General features: G+C 30.9%; 1 protein-coding gene and 2 long non-coding RNA genes across 3 annotated transcripts in view; 2 read left to right on the top strand and 1 right to left on the bottom strand.

Moving 5' to 3' along the window:
• The window catches only part of LOC127732723 (inositol-tetrakisphosphate 1-kinase-like), a 31,665-nt gene extending 17,075 nt beyond the window's left edge, over positions 1-14,590 (top strand). The window contains exons 5-10 of the mRNA XM_052241911.1: positions 2,296-2,394; positions 8,196-8,239; positions 8,731-8,890; positions 9,939-10,006; positions 11,535-11,703; positions 13,229-14,590. Coding sequence (XP_052097871.1) covers positions 2,296-2,394; positions 8,196-8,239; positions 8,731-8,890; positions 9,939-10,006; positions 11,535-11,703; positions 13,229-13,539 — 851 coding nt within the window. The 3' untranslated portion in view covers positions 13,540-14,590. The remainder of the gene's footprint in view (positions 1-2,295; positions 2,395-8,195; positions 8,240-8,730; positions 8,891-9,938; positions 10,007-11,534; positions 11,704-13,228) is intronic.
• LOC127732738 (uncharacterized) overlaps positions 1-14,830 on the bottom strand; it is a 148,000-nt gene that overhangs the window by 119,121 nt on the left and 14,049 nt on the right. The window lies entirely within an intron of this gene.
• Positions 1-14,830, top strand: part of LOC127732737 (uncharacterized) — a 238,745-nt gene that overhangs the window by 221,075 nt on the left and 2,840 nt on the right. The window lies entirely within an intron of this gene.

Below are 14,830 nucleotides of genomic sequence, written 5' to 3'. Positions count from 1 at the left end.
AAATATTTTGGAAAATGTAAGTATTATTACATTTCAAGAGTCTTTTTAAAATGCATCAGAAATCCATAGGATATGTTCTTATTGCTATAACATTGTGTCTGTCATCTGTCAATACATCATTTGTTATTTTTTTCTCGCCTTGAAGGAGTCAAAAAGCAGGACATAGGTATGCTGTTTCCGGCGTCAACAATGTATTAGTTTGTGATTAGGTCTAGTTCATGGTGAACCACTAGTGGTAGGTCAATGATATTTGGTATGCAGTTGTATTATCATTGGCACATCTCATTACCATGGAGATTATTTGGCCCCGCCCCCTCAGTCAAGGTCTATTGACTTTGAAACTTTTCATAGTTTACATGTATTAGTTTGTGATTATTTTTTTTATAATTTATTATTTTTCTTCATGAATTTACAGGTATCAACATATATTTATCTTGTGGTACAATAATCAAGCAAGTGAAATAAATAAGCATGATAAGCATTCTATGGACTAACACTATAAAATCTATGAATGAAGTATAGTAATAACATTTTCATTAATATAGTAATAATAGTAGAGCAAGCATATGGTATAACTACCAGTATACAAGTTCTTTCAAATACTCATATATATACACATATGTATATACATTAACCTAATTTAAATTTAATTAATGATCTTAGCCCAGGGGTTCCAGTACAAGTTGTGTTCTTCCATACTTAAATATTTTGAAGAAATATGTTTCTCTAAAATCAAGTTTTCTTTTATGTAATTTTGAAGACCTTTAATATGAGGTTTTATATCTTGCATCTTACATCTGTAAATTAGTTTGTGATTAGGTCAATTTATGGGGAACCACTAATGGTAGGTGAATGATATTTGGTATGCAGTTTTATAAGCATTGGCATATCTCATTTCTGTGGAGATTATTTGGCTCCGCCCCCTTAGTCATGGTCTATAGACTTTGAAATTTTTGCTAAGTTTACATCTATTAGTTTGTGATTACGTTAGTTCAATGGGAACCATTAGTGGTAGACCAATGTTAATTGGTGTTCAGTTGTATAAGCATTAGCACATCTCATTTCCATGGAGAATATTTGGCCCCGCCCCCTCAGTCATGGTCTATTTACTTTGAAACTTTTGCTTAGTTTACATGTATTAGTTTGTGATTAGATCAGTTTAAGATGAACTGCTAATGTTAAGTCAATGATATTTGGTATGCAAATTTATTGGCATTTGCAAGTATCGTTTCCATGGAGATTATATAGCCCCCACCCCTGATCATGGTTCATTGACTTTGAAACTTTTACATAGTTTACAAGTTAATGTTTGTGTTTAGGTTTGTTTAAAGGGAACGACTGTTGGTGTGTCACTGGTATTTGGTACGCAGTTGTATTAGCATTGGCACATCTCATTCCATGGAGATTGTTTAGCCATGTACCTTCAGTCATGGTTCATCAACTTTGAATATTTGCATAACTTACATGTTAAAGTATTGCTATTTTAATTTCAACATTTGCATTATCAAAATTACAAAAAGGTGAGACATATCTCTGTGATAACAGTTTATTTTAAATTATCATAATAACCTCTGGGGAAATCAGTTTGGTGACCCAAATTGAAATAAAAATAGCAAATAATGTATGGAAGTTATTTTTATAAACTTATTCATGCTGATAAGACTTTACTGCTGTAGAGAATTACCATTCAGGACATTTGGAATAGGTATTAACTGAGCAATATAGGCAATAGTTCACTTTTACTTTTAACAAGCAATACGGGAAATAGATTATGACATTTTAATAAACCAATAAAGGTGGCCAATTTTGGTTAGGTGTAGTAGAGGGTATACACTTTGATTGGAAAAATTTAAATTGTTGAATAAAACTCCAAATTTTGTTTAGCTGCTATGCTCGCCCCTGCTTCCACCATTACACACAATTACTTCCTCCTGTCCTCCACTTTTTAACCTGGATCCACCCATGATTTACCTAATTACTATGAAAATAATGGTCAAGTGAGTTTTGTTATATTTAGGTAAATTAAAATAAAAAAGATCTATATTCTTTGGCACAGTGTCTGAATTTCAAAAAGAGTTTACATTGAAAATGGGGATTTAATATAAACTTGCATAACCAATATTTGCATGATTTGCCTGTCTCTAAATAGTTTCAAATGTTTATTTTGCATGTTTTGTTAGATTAACACATGGTTTACCAATGCATTTTACTATAAAAGCAATCAAGCATACATGATCCTTTCCAGATATTAAATTAACTCTTTCCATCATGTTAATGAGTATGTTTTTGTTACAGATTCTCCTGTTTTTACCCCTTCCTTTGTAACTTTGACTACAGCTGATGTACAGAGCAACATACACAAGTTAAGGGAAGCCAATGTTACCTATCCTTTTGGTAAGTCAGTAGTCTGGTTATCATTTGGTATATGTGAAATAGGCAGTATTGCTTTCATGGTCATTCAGTGTTCTATCTAAGTTGAAATTTGTTAGCAAATTGACCCAGATTTAAAAGATGGCTATGTATATCCAATACACACTTCATCAATATATCTTCTATTGTACCTGTACAATTATTTTGTTCCAGAATAATGGTCAACAAATTATTTGAGGCCTTAAATATTCCCAAGGGGATATTTTCAGGTATATTATACATTTTCTGGCAATAAAACAAGTTTAGAAATAAATTATGCTGCATCCATTGTCCTTTGGTATAGCAGGCTGACTATAAGTTATGTCATTGGTTAGATCCCTGTCTGGGTCAAACCAAAGAATTTAAATTGGTATTGTCAACTTCTGCAGCAAACACACAGCATTTTGTAGTAAAAGTAGACTTTTTGGCTCATGGTTAAAACAATGTGTCTGAATATGTTGAATTGTCATCCTGAGAACTGTTACTTTGTGTGCTAACACTTTATAAGTTTGACTTAGTGTGTTTGTCTTAATAGGAAGCAGTATAAATAGATATCTCATTAAAAGGTAATGGCCCTGAATATGCCATTAGTATTTGCTGCTGGATGTTAAACAGTCGCCAGTAATATACCAATGTAAACATTATGGTAATTGAATGATTTTTTTCTGACAATCATGACATATTCAGAAAATTGGCATTTTAGTATGGCCTAACTGCTCCTTTCAAAATTTAATTGTTGAAAAATACTTTTCTCTTATTAAAAAGCAATATTTTCTTTATAGACAGAGCTAAAAAAAATGTTCTCGCTTCAAATAGTTGAATAACCATAATTTTAAGTTTTGGTTGAATTTTGAGGTTGTTTGAGATGACCTTTTTCATGTTTATGTTAAAAAAACTTGTTTTACCTAAAAGAACAATTACTTTCAGAATAAAAGTTTTCAGAAAATGTAAGTGTTAGCTTATGCACGAAGACACAATTTGACTATGACAAATAAGACGTCCTAAGGCAGATTTCCATGTTTTTTGCCAAAAATATGCCAATTTCACTAACTTTTGGGCCAAATTAAAATAGAGCACATGTATTGCCCAAATTTAAAACACATGTATTCATGGTTTAATTCTGCAAATTGAAAAAAATTGAAAACATTTGAATTTAGGGTGAATTTGACCCCTTGAGTGTATCTTCTCCATTGTGGTATAAAATTTATGATTTGAAAATTGAGGTTAACATTTAGTGTTTACATAGTTTGGTGTGAAGGAGATGCAGTATCAACATAAAACTTCATTAAATGTCAGAAATGATATGTGACCTGAGTATCATGGTTGAGTAATTATAATTTAATTTTAGTCAATAAAGATTGAGGTTAGAATTCAGGTTTAAAATGAAATTTTGATAGCAATTTGTGATTTTTGTAAGTGTACATCAAGATGTAATTAAAAAATATGATACAAATTCAGATTCTTGGTTGATCAATCTCAGTAAAGGTGTTTTATTAAGGCACATTTCAGGTAGCTAGATGCTAAATTTATATAGATTTTCTGTATGAGAACTAAATGTATAAACTTAAAATTAAAAAGAATATATTGGTTGACATACTTTTTTGAGAAATACAGGATTCTTGATTCCAGTATTTTACATATTTTGCTTATTGAAGATGTTTAAAAAAAAGTTTTTTGTACACACATAACTGTGTGTGTGACATATGAATACCAGACATCTGTTTGTCCCTGTGTCCGTCCATCCTGTCTTGTAAGTGCTCTCATATGTACAATGCCAAACAACTTTTTTTAATGCTTTGCCACTTGGAAATATAATTTATATTGAAAATTGTGATGTAAGTGCTCTTCAGCCTACATTTCTTGTCATGCTTGTAGGATTGTATATGAAATTTATGTCAAAACTTGATAACACCAATGTCTGGAATGAGTTCAAAATTCATCCCTGATCACTTATTTTTTTACAGGAGTTATGACCCTTGAAATGTAATTTTTGAACATACATATGGTATGGGTTTTGCTCATTGTTGAAGGCTATTTGGTGATCTATAGTCATTTATATCCATGTGGTTTGAACTCTGGTGGATAGGTGTCTCTTTTGCAATCATACTATATCTCCTTATTTTATAAGATCAATTAATATATTACAATGCACTTTCTTGAAAAAATGGAAAATTGGAATACCTATTGTCTTTTTGATATTTCACAGAGTGGTCAGAGCTAAATTTGGCATGCTAGTGCTGATGAATTCAAGGAGGGGGAGAGGGGGTTATTACACTAGATTTTACTTCAAATTGTCTGGGTTTTTTATTGGTTTTTTTGTGCGAATACACATTATTATATTCTAAGTTACCGGTATATACAATTTTTAAATACATTGAAATTATAATCAATAAATGATTGATTTTTGTATGCTTTAAATCCAGTGGCAAATGTTTCATGTATATTCAGTAAGAGAAAGGATTAGTAATAAATACAATGGATAGGTCCTACAATAGGGGCTGGATGTGTTAAAGGGTTGGAAATTTGGAATGCCATTGGAAATGAGGGTATATTGGATAGGGAAAGAAATTTAGCCTTTAAACAGGCCACCTACGGACCCTTCAAAGAGTTGTTGCACAGGTTCTTTAATGTTTAGAGGTCCTGGCACTCTCTCTACACAAAGATTTAATGTTCCCATTCTGAGCTGATGTGGCTTCAAATTTATACATCAAGCACAGCCAAACAAATGCTCCACTTTGGCAAGGTTTTTCTACAAGTCAGAAGAAGACCAGGGGATTACCATATTTCTAACCCTAGTCAACCCTTGGTGTTTGAATAAATGAAAACAAGATGTAAACAATTGAAAAATCTATGTGAAAAGGAGAAAATGCTTTTAAATTGCATGGTCATATATTTCATTTCCTAATGATGCCACTGCGAGACATAGCCACTGCTTTTAGACATGTTATTAGCAGGGCACCATATCTAATGAATACATATACAGTAATGCTTACCATCCAAATCCATTTGTTTAATGTATGTGTTGTGAAAATGAAAATAAAATAATCACCTACTAATAATATACATTTAGAAAACAAAGCAATAAATTATTGACCAACAAAACAAATTATTTCTGCTTTGTATCAATCTGATGAGTTAAGCCCTTTTCAACTGATTTTTATAGTTTGTTCTTATGTTGTACTGTTACACCACTGTCCCAGGTTAGGGGAGGGTTGGCACCTTCAAACTAGTTTAACCCTGCCACATTCTGTATGTGCCTGTCCCAAGTCAGACGCCTGTAATTCAGTGGTTGTTGATTGTTGCTGTATATAATATTTGTTTTTCGTTCATTATTTTGTACATAAATCAGGGTGTTAGTTTCTCGTTTAAATTTTTTACATTTGTCATTTCGGGGCCTTTTATAGCTGACTATGGGGTATGGGTTTTGCTCATTGTTGAAGACCACACGTTGACCTGTAGCTGTTTACTTCTATGTCATTCGGTCTATGGTGGAGAGTTGTCTCATTGGCAATTATACTAAAAAAAAAAAAAATTTTTATATTTAGAACTAATTATTTATAAAATGTCATTAGGATAGAAGTTTTCATATCCAAGTCAAACCTTTTTAAACCAGTGCCTTATATTATAGTAGATTTCAATTTCATGACACAGATATTAAATAACTGGAGCATTACTTCATTGCACTCACTTCATACTGTATTTTCACTGAAGCAATGAGCTAAAATGTTTTACCAGTTGATCTGTTTATGGAGGTGAATTCAAACTGCAATTGGGTAAAACTTTATTAGTAAAGCCTTCTAAATAAGCAGAGTATAGTGGACTGGATTTCATGAATTATATGTTTATGCAGATCATATATATGGTTTTATTCCATGCATACCCTTCATATCTAACTGAGAACTTAGACTTAGTTTTGACTTAATTTATTCAGGACATAAGTATTAAATTTCTGTGTGGGTGAACTACACATTGTTATCTGTCGAGGGATTATGAATATAAATGTCACAAACCAATAAGTAAATATTCAAAATGTATTCATATATACATGTTCGTCATTTAAATTCTGTCCTGATTTTAAATCAATGGGTGAATCAATAGTTTTAGGGGTTTTTAAATGCATAAGTGACACAGGTTATTTATTAGTTATGTTCAGAATGTATAAGTGACATGCTTTTATAGGTTATTTTCAAGTACACTTTTGGAAATCTCTTTGATAAATCTATAAAACTTTTCAAATATTTGTTATACATAGATATATATTTATTATTATTATTTTGTTTGAGTAGTACAGTAAAGTTCACATTTAAGTTTGATTTAATATTGAAAAGTAGGGAACCCTGTTATATTTTGAAATAAAAAGAAGCTTAGATATGGGGTATATATCACTGAAACAATGACCAACATATTTACAAGGTAACAAAATAAAAAGAAAAAATATAAAGCCTAGAGGTAAACATTCAGTCTTCAACAATATAGAATAATGATTATATCTTTGTTCAGCTTTAAATCCCCAGAGTCTAGACAGTTTGTGAAAAAAAAGATCTGCGAGTCATGAACAATATTCTAGTTTTCAATTTCGAAAATGCACATAGATCCATATGAGCAACACAAGCTCTTTAGAGCCTCTAAGATTTTCTTTTCTTAAGAATTGGAAAACATTTATTAAGGTTAATCTGAATTGAAATTTTGGACAACTTTAAATAATTATTGTATTAATATTTGGCATACAAAGGTGATTAATCAGTATGAAAATCATACAGGTATGTACAGTTCTTCAGTATCTTTCTTTTAATACCAAATAAGGCACCAACCATCCATCTACTGTGGGGGTTAAAGGGTTTTAGTCTTCAGACTTTAAAACAAAAACAAAAAACGTTTTTTTTTAACAACTTATAGTGGCAAGAATCTAAAAAAAAAACCATTTCAATTTTTATACGACCGCAAAATATTTTGTGGTCGTATATTGGTATCATGTCGTCGTCGTCGTCAGCGTCGTCTGAAGACATTTGGTTTCTGGACAATAACTTTAGTAAATGTAAATAGAAATCTATGAAATTTTAACACAAGGTTTATAACCACAAAAGGAAGGTTGGGATTGATTTTTCCATACCACAAAGGGATGGTTAGAATTGGCTTTGGGGGGTTATGGCTCAAACCGTTTAGGAATTAGGGGCAAAAAGGGGGAAAAACAAGGGTTTCCTGGTTAATGGAAAATTAAAAATAAGTACAATGTTATGTTTGGACTACCTCCCTTACACTGCTTTTAAATTATGTATAAAGAAATGTTGTATTGTCTTTAGGTGATTAGCTGTCAATTTATTTTTAGAAGTTACTATTTAAAAATGCTGATGAAGTAATATTAATTTTAGCCATGATTATGTATGTCATTTTCTATTTTAAGACTTTAAGATGTATTTAAATGGGTAATTATGGTTGCAAACTCCATTGGAAATTTGAATTAAGATTATGACCATATCTTGAGGGAAAGATTTTTTTTTTTTGGAAAAAGGGGGGGGGAGGTGAAAAAAATTGTGAGGGGGGGGGGGTAAAAAAGAAATTGCGAGGGGGGGGACAATTTTTTCTCATTTCAGATTTCAGAAATTAAAAAAAAAAAATGTTTTTTACCTGTACAGAACCAATTAATTTTGTTCAAATTATCCCCCCCAAAAAAAAAATATGCCCCCCTTCCAACCCCCTGAAAAAAGATGAATGATTGCCTAATAGTTTAGAACAAAATGAAATTGCAGTCATAATGGTCTATGCATAATTTACAATTTTTTTTTCAGTATGCAAACCTATAGTTGCTCATGGGAAGAAAGAATCGCATCAGGTAAAGTACTTTTACTATTCTATATACTCTTTTTAACAATTGGGATAATTTTGTTATTACAGTCTTACTCGATATGTCTTAAGTAATGCTGACCTGACATAACTATTTGAATTATCTGAGGTTCGAGTTATTGGAGGTTGCGAGTAATATTATATTATTTCTATTTCAATAGCACCTTGTATTTCAACCCAGTATGTTAAAGATAAAAAGTGTTTCATATTCCAATACATCTGCATTGATAGTACATGTAGTATTAAAAAATCATGTATTCCATAAACAGAAGACAGAATAAACAGTACCTGGAATGTATTTTTTCACATCTGGTGTTAACCTGTACAGAGATAAGTTATTATAATATAATGAAATTTATTATAATATTAGGAAATAGTTGCCGAACAACAAATTGTTGAAGATGAATGTTTTCAACTTCTCCTTTCTTGGATAAGTAATTGATATGAAATAAAACTTTTTAACATACTGTTTTCTTTCAGATGTCAATTATATTTGATGATTATGGTTTAACTGATATTCAGCCTCCATGTGTTGCCCAGTCTTTCATTAATCACAATGCAGTTCTGTATAAAGTTTTCATCATTGGTGATCAGCAGTTTATAGTTGAAAGACCATCAATCAAAAATTTATTACCGAGGGGTAAGCTTTTAGTAAAGGTTAAATGAACACCCTTTTTACAACTATATGTTTTTATTATAATGGGGTATGAATTGATAATACATGCCACACGTTTTCTTCCCAACACTTTCCAATTGTCAATATCTATCCGAACATTGTATGGTTTATCTCATCTGGCCCTGTAAGCTATTTGGCATCACATAAATGTCATTGTTGTCAGCATAAATAGTTTATTTTGGTTGAATTCTTAAACTGCTTTCTCAAGAACGATTGAACTGTTTAAACCCAAACTTTAAAGATGAAGGTCCTTTACAAATGTTTCAACTCTTGTGCAGATTAAATTTTCAAAATGGCTGCCAGCAGAGGTCAAAGTTTTCTGTGAAACTCTATTGGAAATTGCATTTTGTTTATTTTAAATAAAAAATCAAGTAAAATTATTATTTAAAAGGTACTTTATAAGTGGTATTATATTTTGATCTTCTTTTAAAGACAAATAAGGACTCAAGGGGCCCAAAAAGGCAATAGATTTTAAGATGAATTTCTTGAAATCCATTGACTGAATTAAAACTGACTTTCTTTAACAAAACATGCTGCATTCTAAAAGTTCAAATTCTTGAGGACATTATTAGCCTAGAAATGATGATGTTCTCTTCAATTTTATGGAGTACAAGAAGTAATTATTAAATAAAAGACAGTGACTTGATAGTGCATTTCAAGTATATATAATGTGTAAATAAGATGAAAACCAGATATGTGTCGTTTTCATTTAGACAGCAACCCAATAACACTAATAATCAAACGACATAAAGAGAGTAACAAAAGTCCCAAACAAGACAGGTTACTATGTAATATGTCAATCTCAAAATCATCCCAAGTCTAATTAAGGTGTGAATAATTTTCAAAGAAACTATCAGAAAGCTATTTTGAATTTAAGTGGTAAGAATTTTGTTTAGCGCCACATTTTTAAACTGTAGAAATTAGTTTAAACGTCTATAAACAGCATGTATTTTATTTTTAGATTAATAGGATTTATATATACCCACTTTAAGTAGTATTTATATATTTTCAGGCCAAGCTACAATTCACTTTGATAGTAATGATGTGTCAAAGCCAAACAGTTCCAGTTTTTTGACTGAAGTAAGAATGAGATGAAAGTTGTACTATAAATAAAAGTAGATGTGGGTAAACATTTATGAGACAGCAAACAAACTATACAATCATATCAAAAAAGTTATCTAAAGGTCAACAACATAGGGTTTCAATGATGTGCCGAATTTAGAAGTGGTGGTAGAAAAATCGTGTTTTCCTTGTTCATTTACATTTTTATATAGAAACCAATCTTGTCATTTAAACACATACTGGACATAATCATGTTCTATACATAATACATGTATCCTTTCTTTCCTAGAATAATAAATAGAAGTGAAAAAAAACCAAAACAGCTAAAGTTGGGTGAACATTCAGACAGAAACTAGACACTGCCTTTTAGCACTTTTGCACTTTGATTGAAATTTCTAACTAAAATGTTATAACAAAACACAAATTTCATCTTTAAGATTGTGTTTATTGTTATGTTTTGAAATTAAATAAATTAAAAACAGTCTAATTGAAAAACAACCAATAAAAGTATTTTCTATCATAACACTCTATTATGTAGACTTCACAGAGGAATTGTAGGAAATTTATGATGAGTAGGACAGGACTTATCTGATTATACTGTTACATTTTATATCAAATATAGAATTAGATAAAACCACTGATACCCCCTCTGCCCCTCACCCCCATATTTTGATTCCTATCCGAAATAATTCAGTTTCAAGCTTTGATGGTCTTCACAAGTTGAACTCTGATCTCAGTTTTGTTCTATGAAAACTGCATCATTGTTACACTGTTGGTAAAAAATCAGCCACATATTTAATTTCATAAAAAAGACATCTGGCTCTCAGAAGTCAAAAGATTGTTGAACAGGAACTTCAGGCAGGGATTTCTACTCATATTTTTTTTCCGTAATACATATCACTCAACATTTTAAGAATATTTGAAAATTATGAGAATATATTCAGTGATTCATAAAAAGGTTCATCATGAACATAATTTCATATAGAGAATGTTAACTTTCTACCTCATACTTTAACAAGAACCACTAAATGAATCTCATACTAATATCAATGATCCAAATTTAAAACACTTACCAAATATCCATGGATGAAAAGGTGTTCATATACTTATTGTCTAGTTTACTTAAGATGATTTCAAAAATTGATAAAAATTATGTAATTGGGCATAACTGAATGGTGCTCATTACCTAGTTCGAATTTCAACAATGGATTACAAGTCATAAACCATCCAAGATAGCAGAGTGACAGTACTTTCATTTCACACTTTGTCATGTAAACCCCCAATTTATAGCTTATTAGCATGGGAGTATAGGAAATGACAGTGCCAACCTGTCTAGGAAAGTATGAAATATGGAAAATATATACACCTTTGCTTAATAAATTGAATCCAAATGTACATCACTTTCAATAATTCTTATCTAAATTCAGTTACAATGATCATTGAAAGTCTGTGCTGTACATTGTATGTCATTGACTTGCAGAAATTTAGAATGTGCAGATTGTTTAATGTCATAGAATTTCTCTTATTGTGACAAAATATATTTCAGTTGGACCAAGAGGATGTCAGTAAAATTCCCTTTACTCCAGATTATGAAAGATTAAGAGAAACAGGTCTTATAATACAGCGACAGCTAAAAATGGATTTATTTGGAATCGATGTCATAGTTGATTGTGATAGTGGAAGATATGCTGTGATAGATATAAATGCTTTTCCAGGTCAGTAAATACATATTTATGTTAGCATTTTTTGCTCACCTAGCCTTGTGTGCCATGTGAGCAATTGACACTACTTAGCTTCTGCCTTCAATTGCAATATACTTTAAAAAAAAACCAACAGTTTATTCTAAAAACACTAAAGCAATTTACATAAACCAGAATGGCCTTGAGGGTATCTAGTATAAACTTGTTGGTTTTTCCCCGCAAACCAACCAAAATGGCCAACATGGTACAATATAAATATTTGTTCTTAATTTTTGAAAAACAGAATGGATTGAGAAAATCTGACATGCAATAATTCTCTGCACTCTGGATATCAAGTCTTTCTAGATTTTATTTATTCAAATTTATCAGATAACTCCTTATAAGAGTTATTGCCCCTAATTAATGATTTTTACCATTTTTAGTTGATTCCCTATTACCGTGAAAACTGTAATAGACAGGAAAGGAGCTCACATATTCTGTGTCTCTTCCTATCATTATCACTGTCAATATCCTGTATATTAAAAAATATGTGCTTTTTGTCTAGCCATGACGAAGTGGAAAAAGTAAGACAGGTGTGCTGTTTCCAGCATTGTCAATGCATCAACAATGTATTAGTTAGTGATTAGGTCAGTTAAGGGAAATCACTAGTGGTATGTGAGTGTTATTTCGTATGCAGTTGTATTAGCATTGGCACATCTCATTTTCATGGAAATTATTTGGCCCTGCCCCCTTAGTTATGGTTTATGGACTTTCAAACGTTGGCTTAGTTTACATATTAAAGTTTTTATTAGATCAGTTTAAGACGAATCACTAATGGAAAGTCAATGATATTTCATATGCAGTTGTATTATCATTTGCTCATCTCATTTTCATGGAGATTATATGGGCCTGCCCCCTCATCATGGTTCATTGACTTTGAAACTTTTGGAATGTTTACATGTATAAAGTTTATGTTTAGGTCAGTTTTAAGAACCACTTTTAAGATGTCAATGGTATTTGATATGCATATGTATTACCATTGGCATTTGTCATTTCCATCTTTTTGGCCCTGTCCCTTCAGTCATGGTTCATTGACTTTGAATGTTTTTTTTTTTAATGTTTTGCATAGTTTACATAATAAAGTAATGATATTTAAATTTTAGCATTTGTATTATAGTATAAAAATTTCATAAAGCAAGACATCTCTCTGTGTTAACAGTTGAATTAAACAAAAGTAAACTTTCATATCAGTGTGTTGTTGTTTTAATGAATTTTACAGCACAAACTTGAGTCCACCAAAATTACACACTTCAAAGAATGCACTGCTAGTTTACAGAACGGATTTGAAAAAATATCTGGTTAATTCAAATTTTTTATGGAAAAACTGTATTCATCAATGAGACAAAAAACCAAAAGACATTTAGAGGTCAACTTACAGTCTTCAAAATATTACATACATGTCTATATAATATGTCAAACTCTAAATCATCCCAAGTGCAGAAAGGATGTAAATATATCTAACAGAAAGTATCAATTTAATAGGATTTTTTGTCTGTTTCAGGATATGAAGGTGTTGACAACTTTGTGGATGTATTATGCAATCATCTCATAAATCGGATGTCCTGTAATGAAACTGTATCAAGTGATGCAGAACAATATTCTGATGCTGAAAAACAGGACCAAAATAAACCAAAAAGATTAAAAGTTTGTAACGAGCATTGTATGATGTATAAATGTCAGAAAGAGCAACCAAGAAACACAGAAGGATTTGGTTATAGTTCTGACAGCATGACATCAGATGCTGAGAGCCAGGATGAAACACCATGGAAACAGCCGATTAAACGTTGTTCTAAACATTGCCAAAAACAGTGACCTCTTTTCCAGGGCATTATATTATAAACACATAGTCATTTAAGATATGCTTTTTACAAGTTTTATCTGTTGAATCTGTTATTTTCATTTTTATGCCCCCGCCGTAGCGGAGGGGGCATTAAGTTTTACCCTCGTCCGTCCGTACATCCCAAAGTTGGTTTCCATTCTCTAACTTTAGTTTGCCTCAACCAAATGCTATGAAACTTATACACAATGCGTATTACCACAAAACACAGATCAAGTTTGAATTTTGGTGGCGTCACTGTAACCGTTCTAGAGTTATGCCCCTTTATGAATGGAAAAATTGCTGAATTTTTCGTTTCCATTCTGTAACTAGTTTGCCTCAACCAAATGTTTTGAAACTTATACACAATGCTTATTACCACAAAATACAGATCAAGTTTGAATTTAGGTGGCATCACTTTTACTGTTCTAGTTTTCTCATGAAGTTCTAATACAGTATATCAACTTAGATATGTTATCTATTGTACAAGTTACCCATTTTACCAATCCATAATTCTGAAATATAATTTATTATGATTGAAAATTAGCATTTACTTTTTATTAAAAAGAAGTATTCATGGATATGTTATTTTGTATTATTCTTATATTTGAATGCTTTTTGCTATGGAAGATATAACATTTTGTGATAGGTTAGTATCTCTATTAGCCATAGGCTATGATCTGTATTTGTCAATTTCTAGCATATCAGTTATTTTCTTGATAAATAGGCAAAAGATAAAAAAGGGTGTTTTCAATTTCAAAACTATCTTAACATATAGTCTTGAAATACTGTTGACTTAAAATTTCTATCCAAACATTTATAGATCTGAATATTATTGCTATACATAGATATAAAATTCATGGGTCAAATGTGAATTGATGCCTTATTTACCTATTCATTTTACACATTAAATGTTAATCTCACAAAGGGAGAATTTATATATGAAAGCTTTCTGCAAAAATTGAAATTATAGGTTTCATAACAAGAGAGAATTGGATATCGCTTGATATCAACTTGAGTTATATGATCTCAATATAATATAGGCTAGTTTGTTATTAATATTTGAATTAAAAACAGAGAAATAATATCAAGCAATATCTAATTCTCTTGAGTTGCTAAACCTATTTCTCTTATGGTAAGCATTCTCTTTGTGTTAAAAGGAAAATTCTGCAACTTTTTGATCTAGTCTTGCATAAATCAGTATGACATCATATGTCCTGTTCTAGCATCAAACTTTAAATTAGACATATAAAACTTTTTAACACTTCAGAATGATATAAATTTTGA

The sequence above is a fragment of the Mytilus californianus genome, unplaced genomic scaffold (genome assembly GCF_021869535.1).
Source record: "Mytilus californianus isolate M0D057914Y unplaced genomic scaffold, xbMytCali1.0.p SCAF_26, whole genome shotgun sequence".
In the NCBI taxonomy this organism is placed as follows: domain Eukaryota; kingdom Metazoa; phylum Mollusca; class Bivalvia; order Mytilida; family Mytilidae; genus Mytilus; species Mytilus californianus.
This window is presented reverse-complemented; position numbering and strand designations above follow the sequence as displayed.